Raw genomic sequence first — 26,332 nt, forward strand, 5'->3', positions numbered from 1 at the left:
GGACCGCGAGGGGTGCACCCACCCACTGAGACAGTGGAGCTGATCTACTGGGAGCTCACCAAGGCCAGCTGGACTATTACCAAAAAAAGCATGGGATAAAACTGAACTCTCTGATCATGACGAACAATGAGGGCTGATGAGACACCAAGGACAATGGCACGCAGTTTTGATCCTACGCAATCTGCTGGCTTGGTGGGAGCCTAGCCAGTTTGGATGTTCACCTTCCTAGATATGGACGGAGGGGGGAGGACCTAGGACTTACCACAGGGCAGGGAACCCTGACTGCTCTTTGGACTGGAGAGGGAGGGGGAGAGGAGTGGGGAGAAGGGGAGAGGGGTGGGAGGAGGGGGAGAAGAGTGGGAGGAGGGGGAGGGAAAGGGGAGGCTGGGAGGAGGTGGAAATTTGTTTTTTTTCCTTTATTCTTTTATCAATAAAAAAAATAATCAAAAAAAAAATTACCATGGCTACAAAAAAAAAATAAATAAATAAATAAATAAATAAAATACTTAAACTTTAAAGATACCATTCCTAGAAAGCAGCTGAGTGGTTTAGAATACTTTTTGACTTCCTGGCCAAATGAACACTTGGCTAAGTATGAGAACTTAATTATTTCATTTATTAATATTGGAATATAGGTGATGGTGTTAATGGTCAAATTGACATGCAGAGCTCTATATCAGAAGCTGCACTGCAGTCCTCTTCACAAAAGAGCTGGATAAATGACTTTGAAATACAGTATTCACGTGTGCCGATGCATGAGCTGCAGTAAGATGGAGGAACATTGGTTAGGCTACTGTGTATGCTGAGACAAATCAGAACTGGAGGTTTTCATTACCATAGTTTGAACTTCTGTACTGCCACGGAAATCAACATGTAGCTTATATTATGTTTGTAGAAAAAAATATAAAAAATGCATATTCTGTGAAATTTAGGTTACCATGTTCATTAAAATAATACAGATATCACTTCTACCTTTTCATTGGCTATATCTGTCAACTCCACAAAACTCTCCAATTTGACGTCAAAATCACGCAGAAGTTTCCACTGGTCTCCTTCAATTCCAACGCCTGCCTTCTTAATTGATTTATTTTCTAGCAACATTTTTAATCCCTGGGGGAAAACTAAAACATGAATGATTATTTCCATAACACTGTTATTTATAATGGATTTACTATTCCTATGCATATTATATGTATGTTAAACTGATGCTTATATTTAGCTTAAATTTAGACTCACATTCATCTTAACTCTTTACTTTCTTATCTAAGGCAGAGTCCTGACTGAAAATCCACTAGAAAAAATGAGGTTGAGTGCCATGTCTACTAACAATAATGGTTATTATATCTCTAATAATTATTGCTAGACTATATACATGTCATTATACATATATATAGTTAGTTAGTTAGTTAGACCTAATATATATTGTTACACCCCTAAACTTCAGTTCTCTGTTCTCTAGCACAGGAAAAAGATATAAAGGTCAGGTAAAACACAATTACTTGAGTAAACACAAGATCATGAGAGAAGAAGGCCTTTTAATGAAAGAACTTAATTTTACAGGAAGACGGTTGATATATTATTGTCGGCCACACAGATACCAACCTGACATAGAAGAAATGTGAAACAAGTAACACTTGCTCTCAGACACACACAGCTGAATCACAGCAACTCGGCTTTGCTTCCCTTGTTTGTATATGGGCGGCCATTCCATGTCAAATCCAACCACACCTCCGTCAGACAGACGCATGCTATCAAAGGAAAAGTTGTGTGGGTTAACTGCATGGGCTTTGGTTGTTGTTCTGTTTTACTTTTCCATAGCTAATAACATCCTTCACAAATTAAAGGACAAACCAATGACTGGAGAGTACTATAGAGAAAAAGAACGAAAATTATTAAACCTGCAAAGAAGAGACCCCAAGCAGGGTAAGCACAGACCTCAGTACACAAAGGTATTTCATATGAAATTGTTGAAACACTATGATCTAAAAATATATTTAATCACCTTTTTTTTAAAGATTTTTTTTGTTTATTTGTTGTTGTTTGTTTGTTTGTTTTGTGGAGTGCTCATGCACGTGGAACTCAGAATCAGTTCTCACCTTCCACCATGTGCCTCCGGGGGTGGAACTCAGATCCTCAGGCTGGGTGGGAGGCCCTGTTACCCACTAAGCTATTTAATTGGCCATGACGTAAAAATATTTCTTAAAATTTTTATTTTTCTAGTTAGGCATGTACGGAGGAGGGGTGCATATATGCAAATGGGTACAGGTGTCTATGGAAGCAAGAAGAGGAAACTGGAGTCATAGACAATTGTGAGCCACCAATATGGACGCTGTAAATGCTCTTAATTGCTGGGCCATCTCTCCAGCCCCTGATGCAAAATCTTTAAAATAACCAGATGAAAGGGAATGCAAAACAAAATCTGTCTTTCATAAAATGCACACGATGCTTCAAAACATTATATAATTATATAAATCACTTAAACTTACTACCCTCAGCTAGTCTTGACTACATTTGGAAACAACTAAAACACAAACCCTGGACCCATCTGTGAGGGACTTTCTTAATAGGATCATTTGATGAGAGAACATTCACCCTAAATCTAGGTTATACTTTCTAGAGGCGGCCTACATAAAAGGACATAGAAGAAGGCAGCTTTTGCCTGCTTACTCTCACTCTTGCTGGCTAGTTCATCTATCTTACTGCTGAGGCATTCCTTCACTGGTGTAGGACCCACTTCTTCAGGATTCTAATCTAGACTGAAGACCAGCTGAGACAATCAGCTTCCTGGAATGAGCAACTATTAGATTCTTGGCCTTTCTGTTGGGACGTAAATCATTGTTTAACCAGAGAAACCACACAACCTGTAAAGCTACACTAATAAACCCTCTTCTAAGATATAAGCATTCACTCTATCAGTTCTAGTCCCCAGAGAACCATAGGACAAGATCTGACATACCATAACGAGACAAAAGATAACATGATGAGGTTACTATGCAACCATACACAACGGAGTGACCTATTCTGTGAGTCTAATTTTACTCAGTAAATGAGCCCTGGAAATAACCAGATACCTGGAGTGGAAATAAAGGGGACACCTAAACGCTCCTTCTAGATTACATTTACCTCCAGGAGAACACTGACCGACAACTTCATTTACTTCTGCCTTGTAAAACTCAAATGTAAATAGATAAACATCAAAGGACAGTATAGTTATTTGAACTAATTCACTACTTCTCAATGTTAACTGCTTCAAGAGGCTTAACATGCATCACTCCAGTATCCCAGTTTTACAAGATGCTAGGATATGAGTGTGGCTAGGATAGCCACACTTCTGGTTGATATGTAACCCTCAATGCAATACTGCTGGGAGGGCAGGCCTAAAAAGAAGTGTTTGGGTCCTCAAGGCTCTACCTCCTGAACAGACATTTTCTGGGGGAGAGTAGGCAGCTATCCAATTGGGCTTAATTTCAACCCCTCCTGCTCTCTGCCACATTACAGATACAGTACAAAGGTCTCTTTCAGATGTCAGCCCCATTCTCTGGAACTCTACAGCCTCTAAAACTGAAAGGAATAAATTTACTTATAAATTTACTACATGTTTGGGTTTTTTATAATTTACTCAGGCCACAGAATTTTGTTATAGCCCCAGACTATGAACCAAGACAGGCAAGTCTTAAAAGTACTAACAGTAATTTCTAATGCTCATTTTATGGACCATTTGGAGTAACTGTCACTAACTAAACAGAATGGCTTGAGAGATAGCTCAGCATTTAGGAGAACTGGTTGAGGACCTAGGTTTAATTCTCAACACCCAAATGGCAGCTCACAGTTGTCTGTTCAAGGGGCTCCAAATCCCTCTTCTGGCCTCCATGAACACTATATACAGGTGGCATACAAACATACATCAATCCAAGCATCTAAACACATTTTAAAAAGTTAAAATAAAAGCAAAATTTAAATAAAACATAGAATCATAACCATTACTTAATATATTGATGTTTTAGTAAGATATAAAACTATAGTTAGAGGTCAAATAATATTTTTGTTTTTCCCTAAATTGATAAACATTGTTCAATATTTTACCTGCACGTTACATCTCAAGCATTAAAAGAAACAAAACTTAAATAAAAGTAGAAAAGATTAGTAACTAAGAACTAGGTAGCTTACTAATTTAACTTAATGAGTTTCTTATATTTTAAAAGGAGAATGCAACTTAAATATGACATATGTAAAAATACTTCTGAAACATACTTCCACTGTAAAACTTAAATATGACATATGTAAAAATACTTCTGAAACATACTTCCATTGTAAAACTTAGATGTGACATATGTAAAAATGCTTCTGAAACATGCTTGCATTGTAAAACTTAGATATGACATATGTAAAATTACTCCTGAAACATACTTCCATTGTAAAACTTAGATATGTAAAATTACTCCTGAAACATGCTTGCATTGTAAAACTTAGATATGACATATGTAAAAATACTTCTGAAACATACTTGCATTGTAAAACTTAGATATGACATATGTAAAAATACTTCTGAAACATTCTTCCATTGTAAAACTAGGCACTCATAAGTTTCACCCGTTATTACTTACAAGTATCCTATAAGGGTCTAAATTTAATAGCAAGAATTTCAGATCCCTTACCTAATATCCTGAGATAGGAAAGAGCAATCACTAGCTTCATAACTGTACACAATGGATCCAGGAAATTCTAAGAATGGAAGATCATCTTCAAGAACACTCTTCTGAACATGGGCCTTGAGTTAAGCACAATTCAAAATAGGCGCAAATAAATATCACAACAGTAGACAGAAGTCTTCACTGAAATAAAGCCGGTTGAAGAAATTCATAGCACTAAGTGTTACATTATAGAGTAAGAAGCCATAGGTCAGTGTAATAAAGGTAAAGCTGTAGAATTATTCATCCATAACATTCTATCTTCAAACTTCTAAACTTCTTCTCATAAAGACATTTAATTTACTCATTTTTTCCTAATAATTGCATTAACATCCCAGAAGCAATAATGTGGCCTTAAAATGTAAGCAAATTACCAGCTCTTGAGTCTCCAAGAACTTGAACTATGTTAACCAAAAATTCACCAACATTAATGTTGTCCAAATTATTATATGAAATGGAATAAATCAATAACATCAACCATGAAAGCTAGATATAGAAAGAAAATAGGGATTGTCACGTTAAAAACTTGAGTCCCGTTTGCCTTTCAAGAACTTTGTCCTGTCTTGCTCACATCGTAACAGAAAGTTTACCTAAGCAATGACCTGAAGCTTAAAAGCAATGGGTGACTCGCTGCACAGCCATGTCAGCAAAATTCCCCACCTACCTTCTGCTCCTCGGCAGTGCAGCTTTTCTCCTGCACAGACATCCATGCAGGAACTCTCCTCTGCAGTGACGCGGCTTCCATCTCGTTTCCGTTCATTTTTTAAGTGCCCTCATTACAAATGCCGACAAGCAATACCTATGAAAAGATGTGACAAACAATTGACAGAAAGCTCAGAGCCCGCCCCACACATAGGACTGAAAAATGAAACAAACGTACATATCTAGTGTAAGATAGAACGCCCAGCCTCAAGAACAGAACTTGAATCACAGAGGAACAAATGTAGTAATCCAAGCTTATTAACTATGCATTACTTCTTCCTTTCAAAACAAAACCCCCTTAGATTGTTCACTCCTGGGTGGTCCCAGTTTGTGGTCCTTCTAGGAACCAGGTATTGCCTTAGGTAAACTACTGAGACTCAGGCCTCTATTGAAAGACCCCCATGGCTGGGTCCTATAGAAAGATTGCTGACAAGGTCATTGTACGCTCAAACTCACAGAGGCTGTGACTACAGGCACAAGACCTGCAAAAAGTTAAGCCAGCCAAATCCACGCATGAATAGGGAGGGCCTTGTGAATCCCAACCCTTTGCTAAAAAGCTATTGGCTGTTGATGGAGGCTGGGGAAACAAGAATAAGTTTTCTTCAGGGATGCAGACCCTGATATCTTAGGTGGTCCTAAGTCCATGCATATATAGGCAGCAATATGGAAACTCAGTGTGTTGAAAGAAAGAAAAGAAGGAAAGAAGGAGCAACAAAGAAAGAGAAACAAACAAACAAAGAATGAAAGGAAATAGAAAAAGAAAAAGAAGCACATGAAATTGGGAGGAGAACGGGAAAGGGCAGGATTTGGAAAGAAAATGGAGGGTAGATTTGATCAAAACACATTATATGCATTATGAAATTCTCAAATTAATGGGAAAAAAAAGTTAAGATCACATTCCAAACTAGTTAAGAAGGGGTAGCTTTTAATCACTTGAATTTCACTCCAACCCACACTATAACAAAGAGCTCAGGGCACATTTTCTCCAGTTAGAGCGGAGCCACCTTCTAGAGAATGGACACTTAATGCCAGTCTCAGGAGAAAGCTGGGTTTCAATGGATGAGCTGAGAGATTCCTTTGTTCCTAGGACCTTCAGCTAGGGTAAGGAAATGAACACCTTCTGTTAACATGGTAATTGCCTTGCCTAATTGCTTGAGGGCTAACTAAAAAAGATATCCCAATTTTTTCTAGTAGCATCAAAAAAGGGAGAAACTGCTAATTGAGTTAAACGACCAATATAATCATTTCTAGTATAAGATAAATTTGTTACTAAATAACATTAATAACTAATATATTCAACAATCAACTGATAGGCAGTTATACTGCTTAATGTGCAAATTGTTTCAATAATTACCTAAGATGATTCAATATTATTTTGGTCAAATATGCAAATACTCATTTCTTAATAAAAAATGTAAAAATGTTTATTACTCTGAAATCAGCTAACAAAATGTTAGGAAAAAGTACTTGAATATTTATGCTATAATTTTAATTTCTCACTATGAATCTTTAGAAAAATTTTACTAGAGACAGTAAGGTTGCAGTGATTCTGAAAAAGAAAACCGTATGAAGATCACTCTGCACCAAAGAAGAAAAGCTGTCACAGCCAAAGTCTGCATGGGTGCTGAAGATTATGACGTAAAGAAGCAAGGAGGTAGAGTGGGAAGGAACCTGCCTCTGATATTGGTTGGTGTTGAGAAAATGAATGCAAACTTGAACAGACGGAGTAGAGAAGAGCCCTTCAATGACACATAAGAGCAACTTCACATAAGGATCATTTCCCTGCGGAATACACTTGGACCACTGCCTCACAGCTTCATAACTCATAGTCTGCGATGGTACATGGTAGCTTCTAAATCTTTTTCTGTCCCATGCAAATATATAACCCAACTCTTGGGTCCTAAAAACATGGAGTAATCCCTGGTCAAAGAGCCAGAGGACACCATACCACAATGTCTGGGCAGGAAATGAACAAGAGAAGAAGCCATGGAAACGGACGAATCAGATAGGGACTGGACCCACTCGGTTTAAGCAGCAGGGAACCAAGACTGTGGAGAGCTCTGTGGATAGAGGTCCTGCCCTATGTGCACAGAGCAAACCACACAGCTTGTAGGTTACTGTGAAGGCTGAGAAGTCAAAGCCCCAGGCCCTAGCTGTGGATTGCTTGACCTCCAAGGCTGCCTCACTGGCATGTGTGTTAACTGCTAGGCGGGTGTAGGAGCCCTGGCCCAGGCCCTATCCTCCCCCGGGTGATGCACGGCAGGGGAAGATGTGAAAATGAGGAGACCCACACACAGAGTGTCTAATCTCCCAGATTCCTTCTCCTCACTGCAAAGTTCTCTGCTCTGCTCGCTTGCACCAACTGTCAACCCCAGGGGACCCTAGGCCCCAACCCTCACCAGGACCTCAGCAGCTCTTGGTGTGCAAATAAAATAAGATAAGCTTTAAAGTGGATGCAGTCTTGGAGTTGACAAGTTACTCCTGGCTGGCAGCCTAGCCCTTATCAAACAATACAGCACCACTCTCCACAGTGATAAGATTAAGGAATGAAAATAGAGCCCCAAAGAGGATCCACAACCCACTCTAGACTTGGTGGGTTTTAACACAAGCTTCTCTGTTTGCCTCTTTGTTCCTTTCTTTAACAATAGTTTTATAATCACCTTTATTTTTAAAAGCTCTATCGTGTTTTTTTATTAATCTTTATTTAATTTTTTATGTTTTTCTTTACTTCATAATTGGATATTGATTTTTTCTCTTCGTTTTTTTTCCTTTTACTTAAACTTGCTGCCTGTTCCTTTGCTTTATTATTTTATTAATAATAATTTTCTTTTAGTATAATTCCTTTTCAGCAGTCTCACTTTATAGCTCACGCTACAACAGAATTCCCTGTGTAGTCCAGGACTGCCTTGAACCCACAGTGATCCTTTGGATTCAGCCTTTTAAACGCTGGGACTACAGGCATGAGGCAACACACCAGGCTCTCTCGGGAATGTTAAACTTTGCAGCTAATTCCATGTGATTTTGCCCTTCCTTTTCTATGATTACTGCCTGCACAGCAGTTGTCTTTTAACTGACACTGCTTTTGCTTCAGATTTGTGATGGTGGCGTGTTTTCTCCTCGCTCAGCACTTCGAGAGGCATGCGCTCACAGAGAAGGGTGTTCATTAAGTGACTGCCACCATCTAAAACCCAAAAAGTTATCTCTCCAAACAGATGCAAACTGTAATACGGTTACACAAGAGATATGAAAAGGCAAGGGATATGACTCATAAATATGGAAATGTTAGAAATGCCTGATGACTTAAAACACTGGTTCTAAAATCATCAATGAGCCCAATAAATACATGACTAAAATAAAGATGCCAATTCAAGACTTAGAAAATAAACTTGGCAATTTGAACAAAAATCAGCAGAAAGATTTTAAAGAAGAAAAAAATGAAAATTAAAAAGTTTACCTCAAATAAAAAAATACAAGTGAAAAACTGAATACATTACAAATAAACTATACAAAGCAGAAGATTAGAAAGTTAAAATAAGTTTGAGTAATTATTACATTCAGAGAGCAACAAATAAAAAGCAGTAAGCATGATTATAAGACTAATGACACACTATTAAGTGATTAAATCTGGTATATAGAAGAAAGAACAAAGACATAAAACCTGTTTATTATATAGTAACAGAAAACTTCCCAAAGCTAAAAAAAAAGGAATAGACATTTAAGAATAAGAGGCATATAGAACCCCAAATACATACAACCAGAAATATCTCTAGTTCACATTATAGTTAAATGTCAAGAGTAAGGACAATAGAAGGAATGATGGAGCTGAACAAGAGAAGCATCAAATACTTACAAAGACAAATCTATGAGAATAAAATTGGATTTAAAGCCAAAATCATAAAGGCTAAAAGATAACAGACTGATATATATCAAGCCCTGTAAGATTAGTATTTTAACCATCAAAATCATTTTTTAAAATAAAAGAAAAAGGGGGCTGGAGAGATGTCTCAGAGGTTAAGAGCACTGACTGTTCTTCCAGAGATCCTGAGTTTAATTCCCAGCAACCACATGGTGGCTCAAAGCCATCTATAATGAGATCTGGTGCCCTCTTCTGGCATGCAAGCATACATGGAAGAAATGTTGTATACATAATAAATAAATAAATCTTTAAAAAATAAATAAAAGAAAAAACACCTTCAATGATATGCATAAACTAAAATAACTATACAAGCATCACAAAGATAAGGAATACAACATACAAAAGAAGAAAAAGATATATATAAAAGATAATTAAAATAAATATCAATAAAATAAGTAAGAGTTAGGAAAAGAATAAAACGTTATTACCCCAGTAAACAAGTAAGAGTCTAATAAAGAAAGTGGAAAAATTTACTTAAAATAATAACTCTAAATACAAATAATCTTAGCTCTCTAACTAAAACATTCAGAACCTCAGAATCAATGAAGGAATTTAGCTCAGTAAGTAGAGTGCCTACCAAGCATACAGAACACCCTGAGTTTGATCTTCCAGGCTGGGGAAGGGCGGGGGGGGGGGGGGGGGGAGGGATACAACTGTTTGCTGTCTGCAAGAAACTCATCTCACTAGCAAATATATACATAGACTTAAATAAGTGCAAGGATGGAGAAACAATATTCTAAGCAAATAGAAACCAAAATTAAATCAAACAGAAACAGCTACGCTCACATATGACAAAGCAGACTTTGAGTCAAAATTAAAAGGCATAAAGGTCACTACATAGTAATATAGAAGAAAGTCCACCAAGAAGACAGAATGATTCTAAATGTACATATGTGTGTATGTGTGTGTATATGTGTATAAAGCATTAATATGCCCAATCTCACAAAAACACACATATACACACAACTGGATATAATGGGATAAGCACATCTAGATCCAGACTGCATAACTTTAATACCCCACTCTCATCAAAAAATAGATAATTCAGACCAAAATATCAGCAAAGAAATTTCAAAGAAACTGAGACACAAATCAAATGAACAGACTTCCATAGAATATTTAAACCAACAGCTAAAGAATACACATTTCACTCAACAGTCTAACGAGCTACCTTCAAAATAAATCACATTTTAGACTCTGTGGTGGTTTGAAAGAAAATGGCTCCAAAAGGGAGAGGCATTATTAGGAGGTGTGGTTTTCTTGGAATGGGTAAGGCCTTGTTGGAGGAAGTATGTCACTATGGAGGTAGGCTTTGAGGTCTCATAAATGCTCAAGCCACACCCAATGTCTCAGACAATTTCCTGTTGCCTGTGAGTCAAGATGTAAGAACTCTCAGCTTCTCTAGCACCATGTCTGCCTACATCCTACCTAGCTTCCCACCATAATAATGGACTAAATCTCTGAACTATAAATGTGTCACCTGAATTAAATGTTTTCCTTGATAAGAGTTTCCATGGTCATGGTGTCTCTTCACAGAGCAATAGAAACCCCAAGACAGACTCCAAATTTGAATAAATAACAAAACAACTGAAATAACTCAGAAAATGGAAGAAAACTACAACTCAATAGCAAAACTAACTACAGAAACTATACAAGCATGTGGATATTGAATAACATTTTTTGAATGAACAGTATGTCACTGAAATTAGGGAGAATGTAAATTAGTGCAGCTATTATGGAAACTGGTTCAGGGTTCCCCCCTCCAAAAAAAAAAACCTAAAAATAGAACTAATATATGGTCTAGCCCTACCACTCCTAAAATATACTTGAAGGAACGAGAGTCCACATGTAATAAACTATACACTTATGTGTATCATAACAATATTCACAACAGCCATGTTATGGAATCAGCCTAGATATCCATAAACAAATAAATGGAGAAATAACATGTGGTGATCCTAGTTTGCTTCTCTGTGGCTGTGGAAAAACACTGAGCAAAAGCAACCTGGAGGGGGAAAGGGTGCATTTGCCTTATAGGTTACAGGTCATTATCAAGGGAAGCCAAGGCGGGACCCTCAAGACAGGAACCAAAGGAGAGACCTTGAGGAATGCTGCCTACTGCCTTGCTCCTTCTGGCTTGCTCAGCTTGCTTTCTGAGAACACCAGAAGACCACCTGATCAGGAGGGGCACTACTCAGTGAACTGGGCCTTCCCACATCAATCATTAATTTAAAAATGTTCCAGACTTGCTCATAGGCCAATCTGATAGGAACAATTCCTCAACTAAGGTTCCTTCTTCCCAGATGGCTACAGCTTTATACCTTTAATTACAGCACTTGGGAGGCAGAGGCAGGTAGAGCTCTATGAGCTCAAGGTCAGCCTGGTCTACATAGTGATTCTGAGTCAGCCAAGGGTTAAATAGTGAGACCCTGTAGCAAAACAAGTAACAGAAAACTAACTAGCACAGTGGTCCATATACACATAACGTAGTATAATTCAATCACAAAAAAAAACAACAAAATCATGTCATACGGTGCTAAGATCAGAGAAGACAAATATTGTGTATTTCTCTCATGTGCAGAATCTAGAAGAGAGAAAAAGTGACATGAAATAGAAGGGCTATTAGGGATGAGGAAGACCAGTGCAAGAATGACAATAAAAGGCAATGGTGCTATATGACCAAAATATATCGTAACACGTGTGTGGAGTGCATGTATTAATATATAGCTAACAGGTATTGAAACCTACCATTATGCACAATTAATATATGCTAGTAAAAAAGACAAAAACAATATGGATACAGATAGAGATATCAAACCCAGACAAAATAAACAAGGAATATATTTTTCTCAACACTTAAATCTCAAAAGTGCTTAGACATTGATTAGTTTCTTAAATGATGATTCAAAGAAAAAAATGAAACTAATTTGCCCAATACTTCCTTTTTTTTATCCATTAGTCCTGAGTCAGAGTACTGAATTTTAATATGAATCTATTCTCTTTCTCTGCAACTACACACAAACTCTACATAGGAAGCTTCCGACTACAATCCAAAAACCATTGCTTTATTCTCATCCAACTGCTCATGTAAACAGAAAGGAACACACACAACAAATCCAATGACTACTAGGTTGATAAGACGGGGTAAGTAATAGAGTAATCTAACACAGAAAACTTATAAACCAAAGCAACTGAAAGGCTTCAGCAATGCAGTTTGGTTATCATGGCTTCTAATCTTGGTTAGACAATTTGGATTTCAGCGACACAATTATCTTATTGTTACCGCAAAGCAACTTCCAATAAAACCAGTTCCCGGAGCTGAAGTGCGTGGCAGGTAAGCATGAAGATCAGTCTGCACCACCGGTACTACACCAAAAAGACAAAAGAAAGCCGGCACTGTGGCAGTCAGGACTGGAGCAGTATTGACAGCAGGATCCCGGGAGCCTGGTGACCAGACCACATTCATGTGCAGGCACAAACACAAATGTGCATTTTAAAGTTAACGCCTTTTCACATTTGAGTTTAGTGAGGAAAAATGATATTTGCGGGAAAAATAAATGGACCTGGAGAATATAATATTAAGTGAGATAACATAAACAAAAAGAAAAAAAGCCACATGCTCTCGCTCACACAGAGATGCTAGCCTATGATATACACACGAACATCTCTAAACAGGGATTAATGTGGGCAAATCTAAAAATCTAGAAAGGAAACCATGAGAGGGTAATACTAGGCGATGAGGAAGGATGGAAAGGAGACAGAAGAGGGAATGAGAGTGAAGAGGGAGGAGTCTGGAGGCGAGAAAGGCAGAAAGAAGGACTGAAAAGACAAAAGGCAAGAGAACCACAAAAACTCTTTATTCAAATGCATTTTATATGCTGATTTAAAAAATAAAAATAAAAAACAAAACAAATAAAAACAAAAATCTGATCTTGATTTCTTTTAATCTGTTATATTTACATATATTCAGAAAAAAATGAGACTGTACACATTGGTTACACTTACTAGCAACTAGTATGCATATACATGTTTATATATACATACCTACTGATTATTTTAAAGATATATAAATAAGAATGAGACAAGAATGAGGAAAACAGAGCAACCAAGAAATTTATAATAAAGTTCTCATTAGGTTCCTTAATTAAATAGATATTAAGACTTTCACTAACCTATCATAGGTTTTGTTAGTCTCAATTTCCCTCCAAACAGTCCAAATTAAAAAAAGAAAAGAAAATCTAAATAAAATTACCTCTTGGCACTCAACCGTGGTAGTCAAAGCAATCTGAGTACTAATAGGATGGTTTTGGAGATGCCTATTTCCTAACTGTCAAATATTATATAAGACATGGGTTTGCATTAATAAGGGCCAACTAAAATAAGGTACGAATGTAAGTCAATCAATTACAAGACAATGAAATTACAGGGCTAGCAACAAAGAAAAAGGAAAAGGACTCTCCTCTCCTCTGCTCTCTCTCCTCACCTCGCCCTCTACCTCCCTCTCTTCCTTTCCTCTCCCTTCCCCTCTACTTCCCCCCTCTCTCCTGTATAATGCTACGGAGCTGCACTGCCCATAAACCAGGAAGATGTCTTGACCTGAACTGAATCCATGGCACAGGGAAACACTTTATAACTGAATTTCACCGTCCAACTAAATAATTCATTATTTTTAATGAATTTCCTCTGTTCTGTGAGTAGCTTTAGCAAGTCAGCTAAAATCCATCATTATAAACTGGGAAACAGCAGAGGAAGTTTTCAAGTAAGTCCATTTAAAACTTGCTTAGGTGTCTACTTTTCTTCTTATATTTATTACTCTTACTTCACAAAGCCTGAGATGAAATTTTATGGGTCTCATTTTTAAGAGGACATTCACAGTTGCCTAGACAGCATCCACTCTGCACTAGACTCTCTTTATCACACCAATAAATTTAATTCAGATAATGAACAGTTACCTACTAAGCCAGCCCTGTAGGGAACCCAGTTAGCCAAAAGGTGCCTTGCACAGTGACTCGGAAACTCGGGCCTGAGACCAAAGCCATAGCCTGCATTTGGTTTAAGAACAAAATACACGATTCAAGTCCAAACAGACACAAGAAGAGTTTTGGAGATTTCTAGGAAAATTTCAAACAAGAAGTCTTGCTCTTTTAAGGAAATGACCTACCGTGATGCTCCTATTTGAAAATGTAACGCTGAGACCTTCTACAAACACTTTGCTGCCACGAATGAAGCCTGCATGGGGTAAAAGCCAGAAAGTAAAACCAGCACACAGAAGACAGCAGAGATGGGAAGAAAGCCTTATTGGCGAACTTTTAATTAGTCCCAATCTCGCTTTGGCCTTCAACTTCCATCTTAATAGTACATTTCCTGCCCAAAATGCCACTTTATTCCTGTAATCTGGACACTGGGGAGGCTGAGGTACGGTAAAGGTCACTAGTCAAGGCCAACTTGGGTTATATAGTGAGTTAGTTCCGAGGCAAGTAAGACCCTGTCTCAAAAAGAACCAAGGGGCTGGGGCAAGACTTCAGTCAATGCTTTAGTCAGAGCATGAGCACCCACATAAAAAAATAGCTTTGGTCCTCTACAGCCTGAACACATCCAACTATGATAGCTTTCATTATTTTTCTAACTTTGTTATAAGTTATGCATTTTATAAATAAATAAATAAGAAATCAGACAAGGGAGTGCCCATGTGTGAACCTGATGCAGGGGAGGCAGGGCCCAGGGCTCCAAGCGCGTGCTACCTAACCAGGCTAGCTGAATTAGTGAGCCCCAGGCACAGTGTAAGACCCTGTCTCAAAAACTAGGGTGAAAAGTGATTGAGGATCAGAGCCAACATCAACCTCTGGTCTTATCATATAGTGCAGAAAGTCCATTCCCATATACAGGCATATGTTGAAAAAAATTAAAACAGGGACACAGATATGCACACATCATTTAGAGCCGCAGTATTCACAATAAAAAGAGGAAACAACCTATCTATCAGTAGTTTAAAGGATAAGCAGGTATGGTACATATACATAATGAAATAGAATTCACCCTTAAAATGGGAATTAAGCCCAGCTATACACCACAGCAGAGAGACATTGAAAACATGTTGAGTCTCATCTGTCAGAAACAAAAGGACAAATATTTATGGTCCTATTTACATGAACTATCTGAAATGGGTAGATTCATAAAAGATATGCTGCAAATTCCTGGGGCCTGGGAAGAGGAGGCAATGGAGTTATTGCTCCGTGGTTAAAGAGTTTCTGCTTAGGATGAAGAGAAAGTACTGGAAATAGGGCTAGGGTGTGGCTCAGTAAAAGATATTTAGCATCCAAAAACAAACAAGAACCCAAAGCAACAAAAACGAAAAATATATTTTAGAAGTAGATACTGGTGATATCTGCACATGAAGAATGTAGTTAATATCACTGAATTGTATTTATATTATTAAATTGCCAAATTATATTATGTGTGTATTACAATTATTCTTTTTATTGTTCGAAACAGGGTATCTCTGTATAGCTCTGGCTGTCCTGGAACTCGCTCTGTAGATCAGAGGGCCCCGAACTCACAGAGATCCGCCTGCCTCTGCCTCCCTGAGTGCTGGGATTGAAGGTGTGCACCACCACATGACTTTAAGGATTATTCTAATAAAGTTGTTTCCCTGACAGGTCTCCAATAGCTTGGCAACTCGTCAGCATGATGTTCCAAATGCCTCAACAAATACAGTCAACAAACCCTGCACAGACTCTCTGGTCTCAACCAGCAGTCTCATTTTCGATGCCTTAATGGCCTTTCTAGGTTGCTCTTAACAATAAGCGGCCTCCTTCAGTTGCGTTTGCACTTCTCTTTTCGTCACTTCCTTCACGGGGAGGACCTATTGGGAAACTATAGCTCCCAGCACAGACTGGCCTTCATTCCTCTTTCATTCCTACTTTCTCGTGCTACACTTGGCATTTTGCATTCCTCTTCCCACTAAAATTTAAGCTCTAAAAGGATAAATTTTCTCCCTGTTTCATATCTCTAACGCCTTGAGCAGAGTTCAACAATGATGTGCTTAACTCACACAGGGCTGCCATGTCAGTCTATAGCAGAGCGCTGTAATAAAGAGGTGAGTGTCTCGGCCTTCCATCCTCAAGGCAAGAGAAAAAAGGAAGGAAGACTAGAATTCAACAGCATCAAGTACTCAACTGCCCTATTCAACCCAGGCTTTGCAGACAGTCTCTGCAAAAAAAAAAAAAAAAAAAGGTCAGGAGGGCATCACAGGACTGTCTTCAGTTCGAGGACAGCCTGGGCTGAAAGTAGAAGGGGCTACAAGAAGGGAAACCCTGCCTCAACAAAAACCAAAATAAAATAAAGCCTAAATTATTATCATTTGGGGACTCTGAATTAGCACCCTTTAGAGTGTTCTCCAGGATTTTTACACATCACGTCTATCGGAGAACAGCTCATATTGAAAAAGACAACAACAACAAAAAATCCATTAAGTACAGTGACTTGAACGTAAGACATCCAATGCAATTTGCCCAACTGTGGAAAGCCAGCTGCTTCCTCTAACTCAGTTCTGTCAGCAGCAGCCCTCATCAGAAAGCGGGACTCTCAGGGCTTGAGGAACAGCAGCAGCAGCAGCGGCGGCGGCGGCGGCGGGCGGAAGGGGCGGGAAAGTCTACTAACTGACGGGATCAGAGGAGGCCTGTGGCTCCGAGGCCCCTTTCCTCGGGATCTGAAGGAGAAAGGAGGCAGCTTTCGTTTCCAGGACTCTCCCCAACAGAACCCCAAAGGTCTGCCCGGGAGGCCAGGGGGAGACCAAGGGTGCAAGGTGCGTAGATACAGCCCAGGGTACACTGAGAGGAGAAGCAAAAGCGTGGAAGGCACGTTACCCTGAGAACAGCCACATCAACGGGTCTTCTCCTTCAGCAGGATGACTTATGGAGGGTGGAGAACCAAAGCCCACAACCCAGGCTGCGGGCGAGGCCCCGCACACACTAACTTTACACCAGCTGGCGACAAGGTGCACTTCTGCCTTGAAGACTGCACTCTGCCCGCGGCCCCGCCCAGCTTCCCCGAGCCCCGCCGCCCTCCCACCGCAGCCATCCTTGTAGGCCGCCGCAGAGCGCATGCTCAAAGCTGCCGGCCGCTGGGCACGCCGGGAAATGTAGTCCCGAAACAGGTGCGGGCGAGCCGCGGGAAGTCACAGGCTCCCGCCACCTCTCCAGCCGGCTCTCACGCACACCGGGTCCCCGCGCGCTGGCTGCCGTCAGGGCGCGCCCGGAGGCAGAGCCCAAGCCCCCCTCTTTCCGCTAGCGCGGCTGGGGAGGCGGGGTCCGCAGCCCGGCCCCGCCGGCAGCTCCCCGCCTCCCTCCCGCCTGCCCGCCCTCCCCGCGGCGTCGGGCCGGTGCCCGAATCCAGGCAGCGGCCGCAGGAGGCGCGGCGGCGGCGGTGGGCGCCGCAGGCGATGCCCCTGCCCCGCTGCTCCGGCGGGGGGCAGAGCGCGCGGCGGCGGCGGGGAAGGAGGCGGGGGGCGGCAGCTGCGGCGGAGGGGCCGAGAGCTGGCGGCGGCGGCGGTGGTCGTGAAGGGCATCGGTGGCAGTGACGGAGATGTTGTGAGTGTCCGCTGGCTGGGGGACCCCTGGGGCTGCCGAGCCCGAGCTGGGCGGCCGGCGTCATGCGGGAATCGGAACGGGAGGCCCGGGGCGGCCGAGGGATGCTGCGTGTGCGGTGCGGTGCGGTGCGGAGCCGGCCGAGGCCGGAGCGCGAAAGCCGGGCCGGAGTGGGGGTTCCGGGCGGCGGCGGCGGGGGCAGTGCGGACCCAGGGGCGTCTGCGATTGTTCTCAACACCCCTCCCCCATCCCACCCCGTGTGTCTGTTTGTCACTTGCAGCTGAAGATGGAAAGAGCCAGGCGAAGGGGAGGCAGCGGTGGCGGCGGCCGTGGCCGCGGAGGCAAGAATGTAGGGGGCTCTGGCCTAAGCAAGAGTAGACTCTATCCCCAGGCCCAGCACTCTCACTACCCCCACTACTCCTCGTCAGCCACCCCTAATCAGGCTGGAGGCGCATCCGAAATCCAGGAGCTGGCCTCCAAACGCGTGGACATCCAGAAAAAGAGGTTTTACCTAGACGTGAAGCAAAGCTCCCGGGGCCGCTTCCTAAAGATAGCTGAAGTCTGGATAGGGAGAGGCCGGCAGGACAATATCAGAAAGAGTAAACTGACCCTCTCCCTATCGGTGGCCGCGGAGCTGAAGGACTGTCTAGGCGATTTCATCGAACACTATGCCCACCTGGGCCTGAAAGGCCACAGGCAAGAGCATGGCCAGAGCAAAGAGCAAGTCTCCAGGAGGCGGCAGAAGCACTCTGCACCCTCCCCACCAGTGTCGGTGGGGTCCGAAGAGCATCCTCACAGTGTCCTCAAAACAGACTATATAGAGAGGGACAATAGGAAATACTACCTAGACCTAAAGGAGAATCAGCGAGGTCGTTTCCTGAGGATTAGACAAACCATGATGCGGGGCACTGGCATGATAGGTTATTTTGGCCACAGTTTGGGTCAGGAACAGACTATTGTCCTCCCAGCACAAGGAATGATTGAATTCCGCGATGCCTTGGTTCAGCTGATTGAAGACTATGGCGAAGGAGATATAGAAGAACGAAGATGTGGAGATGACGAGCCACTTGAACTCCCCGAGGGGACCTCTTTCAGAGTGGACAATAAAAGGTTCTACTTTGATGTGGGCTCTAATAAATATGGAATTTTCCTGAAGGTAAGTGAGGTGAGGCCACCTTACCGTAATACTATTACTGTTCCCTTCAAAGCTTGGACAAGGTTTGGGGAGAATTTTATCAAGTATGAAGAAGAGATGAGGAAAATTTGCAACAGCCATAAAGAAAAGAGAATGGATGGCAGAAGGGCCAGTGGTGAAGAACAAGAAAGCCTCGACTAGCGTGACATTGAACTCCATCAGGCAAAATTTAAAAATCACTAATTGGCTAAAAAAAAGTACTGATCCGTAATCATTTGAAGAAGTTTTTCCTCTTTTTGGGCCCCTTGTTATTAGTGATACCTCTAATAGTTTATACTTCAAGAAGTCTGATTCTCATGTTATGTTATCCATAGCTCACTATACCCCTCATGGGAATTCCAGCCTCCCCAGGGCTAAATAGTTTAGCTGCTTCAACTGCTGCAGACAATTGAAGTATGCAGATCAGCACAGAGTGTGACATTCTGACCTTTAAACACCATAGCTGAGATTTACATTGCACTATGACATGACCCTGAAAATGATGCATATACTTACTATGAAAAGTGTGAATTTCTGTTTAACAAATCCTCGCCCCGAAGGAAGTCCCACTCATTCTTGGTTAGAAGCCGCCAAGTTTACCTGTAGACAGTTACCACAGAAATAGAAATTGACCTCAAGTATAGTATATGTCTAGCAAAGTAGGGATATGTTCATTGGGTAACTGGATATTAACTAGTACCAGTCTAAAAGATCAACTCTTACTAGATAATTAAACCTTTAAGATATTATATCATATTTCTTAACAGTTACTATATAGAGTGTTCAATAATTTCAAATTTTGTGGTAACCCTACAGTTTTAGTTGCCGTATCAAAGCCATGGAAAGGTTTTAATGGATTATTCCAAGCTAGTTACAATCTCATTTGTTTCCTATACTACGTATTTTATTGACTTTCCAAAGTTTTGGGAATTACATTTATGTCGCTGTGGAGAGGGAGGCTTTATCCAGTGGCTTTATATGGAAATTTTGATGTTTTAGCCTTTCATGGTAATTTGCAGTCGTTTTTCCTTAAACTCTGTCATGGACTTTCAAAGTGTTGTATTTTATGCTTCCCTACTCATGTATTTCATAGGGTTGGTGCACCAGTTGAGTGATGTAAAGATACATCTCCTAATATATTTTAGTAGCACTTTAGCATTTGCTGCACTTAAAGACCGTGTCAAACTTCCAGTATAAACCTGGTATTGATACAGATACTTTAACTCCAGAAGAAAAACCCTTTTTTGCTGAGAAGAAAAAAAAAAAACCAAAAAGCAAAAAAGCATTTAGAATACAAAATTACAGTCTGGGAAATATAATATTTGGAAATAAGATTGATTCTAAACATCTCAAAGGAAAATTCAGGCAATTTCCAAGGTGCTCCTTACTTAGGATTCCTAAAGAGGTTTATTCTATACAAGACGTATTCATTTGTCTGTATTAAAAATCACTTTCTAGAAAGTGCCATCTGAATTTTTAAACACTCAAGCAATTTTTAAACAAATGGGTATAGAATATACATGTACCAACACCCCTTCTTATCTGACTGAAATTTCATCTGTCGGGATACATTTGATTCTAAATGAAATTGTGTTTTGTTCTGGGATCAGTTACTGCCCCACCATAAGTCCATATAATCATTTTTCAGCGACGACACTGATTTCAGCTCCCCAAATACAGTTCTCATTGATGAGAGCTGGCTGCAAGGATTGAGGTCAGAATGTGGCTTTTCTGTGCTCTAAGGAATTCAGAATTGATTTTTAACAATTTTCCCTCCAGAACTTTTTCCCAAACGTGTTATACTTGGGTCACTAAGGAAACTATGAAATGAATTAAGAAAATTGATTTCATTGGTTCACATTACTGAAGAACAAGCAGCTAGTAACCCAGACAGACACACATAGTGGTGTTGGTTGCAGGTTATATTTGACATTTTTTGAAGTACTGTGATGGAATCTCACTCAGTTTATTATCATCCTGACCATCTGGATCACTTTGGAACACCTGAAGGTTAGAAGATAATGTTAGTTCTAAAGTTAATAGCACATGGTGGGTGTTGCGGCTATAAAAGTAGCAAGGATTCTTAAACAGTCCTAACTGTAAAATAACGTATTCTGTAGGCTTGCTAAAAAGTAGCTTGGGGTATATGAAGGAGTGTGTGCACTTGAATTACTGTACTACGATTGTTGCTGCTGCCCGTCACAGTGCCTGTTAATAGTAATCAACCTGTCAGAGTTCGGCAAACTGGAGCTGTGAAGATTCCATTATCCAATTGTTCCTATCACTATTGCTGTGAGTGGATACACTCTTAAAATCTTATCTTCCTTTTTAAAATATCTATCCATTAGGACCAACTGATTTCTTTTTGATTTTTAGTCTGATAAGGTTTGAGTGTGTATATACCTACATGTATGCATACACACAGTACTATGTCAGACATGAAGATAAATATATTTAATTCACTGTATATACATATTATTAGCTTCATTTCACATTAATTATTTAAGTAAAGAACTAGTTAAATAGCCAGATTTTCTATGTGGTATGTATACTTCAAAGTCCTCGCCATCTCAAAGCTACTCAAATTGGGTAGAAACATATATACTGGCAATTGAACACACTTTAGAATCACTAAGACTTTTACCAATCCTTTGTTTGCCTTTATGTAGTTATTATAATCATTGAAAAATGGTATGATGATGTGATTTTTTTTGATACTTAAAATTCCCAAGAGTTCATTAGCCATAATTAAGTGTGATCCAGTTCAAACATCTGGATTTAGGATGTGTATTGCCATGTATCGTATAAGCTACTACTATTTTTATCTGTGCAATATAAATTTTATTTATTGTCATTTGTAACGTAAATGGAGCTGCAAATGTACATGGTTATTCTTCAAAATAACAGGATCCTTGCCTTGAAGGCATTAAACTCTTAAGGAAACTGGATGTTCGAAGTGAAAAAAAGAGCATTGAAGTTAGTAACCAAAATTACTAGTTCACTGTATAATGCTAAAACCTTGATGATGTTTGCACATAGTAATCGAGCATAATGTGGACAGACTCAAACTGTCATGATATAAGCTAATAGTATAAAATCTGGAAACGGGTTCCTCAGTAGTTGGCAGCGTGCTCCTAGCAATTGAAAGCAGTACGAGCGTGCCGCTTATATGCAAAAGATGCAATGTATTATAAAGATATTCAAGTTCTGCCACATTGTATTATTTTCCTTCTTAAAGCCCCAAACTGCCATGTCCCTTAAACTTGAGTCAAACACAAGCTTATTTGCACTAAAGAGCATGGCCAAAAAAAATAAGTAAATAAATGACAGGGTGGAAAAGCTATTTAGAGCCTCTTGAAATAATTGGCTCTGATGGGAGAATTTCACATTTGTCTATTTGAAAGCTATATGGTCCAGGCAGACAATCTGTCAGTTCACTAATTTAATAATGCACTTTACCTTTTGTATATAGAAGATGTACATTTACGCCACTTGGCAGGCCGGACGTGTTTCAGTAACTACGTAGTTAGAATCTATAGGGTGATCTCTTGCATGCATATGTTTGTGTAAGAACTATTGTAACAGGTTCCCATGAAGTCGGTGTGATGGAGAAGGGCAGAAGATGCTTTTAAAACATATCTCATTTAACAGGAATTTTAAAGTAGATTTCGTATTTGTATTAAGGACTAGAATAATATCAAACTATTCCAAATCCAGATTAGTGTTGCAGTTCAGACTATATCTGCTTGAGGCTTCCCATAGTACTCTAAAAATGAAATTGGGGAATCTGGCGAGATAACTTTTTTAATGATTCTGTTTCATTGTTAAAATGTGTTTTAAGTTACTAATAAAAAGACAGTACATGTGACAGCATTAGAATTAAAAGTACGGTGAGCTGATGTTTTAAGATCACCAGACTAAAGAAACAAAGTTTCAAGTAAGGAATATAAAGAGCTTTATAAGTTGCTAAATAAATAGGATATTTTAAAATCTGCGAAAGTATTAACCTTCACCAACTCAAAAGGGAACTGGGGGATTTGGTGTATCCTTCTACCCTGAACACAGTTGAAGATGTATATTTGAAAACTAGATAATTGTTGCTTAATAATAGGTTGTATGTGCTTTACTGAGAAACACTGTGTACTAACAATTCATCAAGAGTGTGCTATATTTATTGCATTCATTTTATATCTATAGATAAGAAACATTATATATAGTCATCTTATCTTAATATAATCATGTATTTATATTGTAATTTTGCAAATATTTTCAGTAAAATAAACATTTATCTGAGCTGCGCAATTTGAAGAGGATGGAATTGGGCTATACTCTCAGATAGTCATTTTTAATCAGCAGCAACCATTGAAAACTTATGTATTTATTGTCATTCCTTTACATTTGTTTTATAGATTATTTAATATTTAAAAGAACAAGGCTTCATTTGAATTTTAATTGGTTTTCTGAAAAACGAGATTTTTTATGTAAATTTTTTTTTCTTGCTTCCTTCCAAGTGTCTTTTACTGAAACCATAAAATCCTCTTCCAAACTTTAGGTAAGGGCTTTGGTGAGTTGCCACATAGTCTGAAATCTGTCTTTACCCAAACATCAAACATCTTTGGCAAGGTGTTTTGTCAAAAGAAGTTAAGATTAATTCTGTGCCTCCAGAATGGTACAGATAAAAAATTTTGTCATTGCCAGATAAGATTTATTGAAATCTTTCTGATGTTTCCTTAGCAATGTCTTGGCTTCTTGGAGAAATTGTGGCTAATGGCTAGCTCATCAAAGGAAGTGAATACAGAATTAGCATACTGTTGAGACAGTATGTAGTCTACAGTATTGTCGCCCTGGAGTACAGGAAAAATGTGTTTCCCAATTCAGTCTTGTATGAAAATTGGGTTTTAAATCACAGTAAGTCTGCCATAAAGGAAATATGGTCAAATATGCATAGGTAGATCTTACGGAAAATTTTTACTATTTTCTCGTATAATGGAAAAAGTCAGTCTTTGTTCCTAATCTGTTCAGACATTTTCAGTCATTAAAATTTATTTTACTAATAAGTTTTAACATTTTTAATGGGGAAAAATATTCATATAGTACCAGGTTTATGGGACTGAGGACGTAGTTCAGTTGATGCAATGTTTGCCTAGAATGAAAAAAGCCCTGGGTTTGATTTTAACACCACAGGTCACACAGCAACACTGGGGAGAAGAGGCAGGAGGAACAAAGTTCAAGGTCATCCTCGACTGCTTAGCAACTCTGAGGATAGCCTGAGCTACACGAAACTCTGTCTCCAAAATAATAATAATAAGTACAGCAAAAAGTAGCAACTAGTGTTATCAATTTCTTGAGTTTCTTTTTAGAGTCATATGCAAACATGTGTGTGCATATGTTCTTTTTAAATGCTTAAACATATTCACCTTCCCATACCTGACTGTATCAACTTTAGGTCTAGCATTTAAGGAATTTTTTTCCTTTTTACTAAATGTCATGTTTTATTTGGTTCGCACATCATTTAGTTTTTATGTCATACAGAAAAGACATCAAGAAAATAGTATGTAAATCCATTGCTATTGACTTAGATTACAAATGTCTGTGTTTATTTTCAGTGTACAAATATGCAGTTTCACATCCTAGTCCTTCCCCATACCTAACCACCTCACCTTCCATACCACCCTATTTTCCTCTCTCAAAAACTATTGCTGTTTTCTCCTGAAGTAACACATTAGTTCTTGGGGATCAGGATATTAAATAATATAGCCAAGTGGTGTGTGAGGTTAACTGTGTTCTCTAATGAAAAGCACTGATATTTAAAAGCTTTAACAAATGATAGCTTTTGGTTTTTACTAACTGTGCTACTGTTTTTCACCCAAAGACCTTGTCATTATGAGTACATGAGCCTTAGAACTGCCGTGAAAGATTTTATGTCATGGCTTTGTTGAAACCCCTTGCGTTATTAACATGAAATATTTATCTGTATAAGAAAGGTATAAAGTTGATTTAACAGCTCTTCAAATCCAAGATTCCACAAAGAAACAGCACTGTTGCTAATCATTTAAAGCACTAATTCTTCTGTTTGTTTGTTTCTTGAATTTGTTTTGGGGTGTGTGTGTGTGTGTGTGTGTGTGTGTGATGGGTCTGGGGAACTGAGGGCCAAGCCAATGCTGAGCAAGCACTTAGCCACTGAGCCACATTCCCAACCCTGAGAAAGTTGGGCCTTTTTTTTTTTTCGCCTTGTTTTTTAATGCCCTAGAGTCTGTCAGAAATCCTGGGACTATGATGATTTGGGGAAAGGGGGTAACTCAGGAAGAGGCTATGAGTACAGCTAAGTCACCTGCTGGACGAATGTGGCATAGCAGATGGAACTGTTGGAAAGGAAGGTTAGACAAAAGGGAACAAGTGGCCAGTGTTAGACTACTCCAGTAGCTCTCCGACGTTCCTGGGGGGATGGGGGACGGAACTCGTGTTCATCAGATGTGCGTTATCAGACCCCTCTCTTTTCTGTTGACTACCCAGAAAAAGAAAGAAAAAACCTGAAACATTAAATATTTTTCCCTTGCACCCCTCAGTTTTATAAGAGAAAGTAGCCAGCGTAAAAGATCTAACAGAATTAGAAATACATCCTAAACATGGATTGAGGGATTCTTTTTTAATTATTTTTATTTTGTGTGCATTGATGTTTTTATCAGCATGTATGTCTGTGTGAGGGTGTCAGATCCCCTGGAACTGGAGTTGCAGACAATTGTGAGCTGCCATGTGGGTACTGAGAATTGAACCCTGGTCCTCTGGAAGAGCAGTCAGTGCTCTTAACCACTGAGCTATCGTTCAGCCCCAGAGGGATTCTTTTAATAGACTGGTATTGGCAAACTTTCTGAGAACAAAATATGAAAACTGTGGAAAGGCACGGTTTAAACTTTATAGTAGTATCTGTGTGGTTGGCGGCATAATTTGCTGTTCAGGAGAAAGATAGTGTCAGTAGGCATGATCTTTTAAACATTTTAAAATCATGAGAGAATTGCATCGTATTTAATGACTAACTCACCATCCTTTGTTGGATCTGTAAAGTTGGCCAAGATCTTCATAAATTGTTTAAACTTAAATGGTGTGTTCACATTTCTCTGTATTTATAGAGAATAGACCCAAAAAAGGCAAATTCATCTTTAAAAATTGTGTTTAAATTTAGTGCAAAATTATTAGTAATTTTTGATTTCTAGTTAGAGTTCCCTTGATGTTCTTGATAAATCATCCTTTCTAAATCTTGTTCATGTTT

General features: G+C 39.4%; 2 protein-coding genes and 1 long non-coding RNA gene across 6 annotated transcripts in view; 2 read left to right on the forward strand and 1 right to left on the reverse strand.

The window, feature by feature from the left end:
* The window catches only part of Wrn (WRN RecQ like helicase), a 105,117-nt gene extending 87,697 nt beyond the window's left edge, over positions 1 to 17,420 (reverse strand). Inside the window, exons 1-5 of one of the 3 annotated variants that reach the window (XM_075986499.1) lie at positions 17,172 to 17,420; positions 5,353 to 5,487; positions 4,656 to 4,768; positions 1,603 to 1,748; positions 973 to 1,121 (exon numbers count right to left, since the gene is read on the reverse strand). In XM_075986499.1, the coding sequence (XP_075842614.1) occupies positions 973 to 1,121; positions 1,603 to 1,748; positions 4,656 to 4,768; positions 5,353 to 5,448 (504 nt within the window). In that variant the 5' untranslated portion in view covers positions 5,449 to 5,487; positions 17,172 to 17,420. Of the gene's footprint in view, positions 1 to 972; positions 1,122 to 1,602; positions 1,749 to 4,655; positions 4,769 to 5,352; positions 5,488 to 14,467; positions 14,564 to 17,171 lie in introns of those variants that run through there. The other 2 variants (XM_075986501.1, XM_075986500.1) reach the window with 2 other exon arrangements.
* The window catches only part of LOC142857736 (uncharacterized), a 507,050-nt gene that overhangs the window by 262,968 nt on the left and 217,750 nt on the right, over positions 1 to 26,332 (forward strand). The gene's annotated exons all lie outside the window — the stretch shown is intronic.
* Purg (purine rich element binding protein G) overlaps positions 17,706 to 26,332 on the forward strand; it is a 30,049-nt gene continuing 21,422 nt past the window's right edge. The window contains exons 1-2 of one of the 2 annotated variants that reach the window (XM_075986503.1): positions 17,706 to 17,894; positions 18,172 to 20,119. In XM_075986503.1, coding sequence (XP_075842618.1) covers positions 18,178 to 19,227 — 1,050 coding nt within the window. In that variant the 5' untranslated portion in view covers positions 17,706 to 17,894; positions 18,172 to 18,177 and the 3' untranslated portion in view covers positions 19,228 to 20,119. Of the gene's footprint in view, positions 17,895 to 18,171; positions 20,120 to 26,332 lie in introns of those variants that run through there. The other variant, XM_075986502.1, reaches the window with a different exon arrangement.

Source organism: Microtus pennsylvanicus, chromosome 9 (genome assembly GCF_037038515.1).
Source record: "Microtus pennsylvanicus isolate mMicPen1 chromosome 9, mMicPen1.hap1, whole genome shotgun sequence".
NCBI lineage: Eukaryota > Metazoa > Chordata > Mammalia > Rodentia > Cricetidae > Microtus > Microtus pennsylvanicus.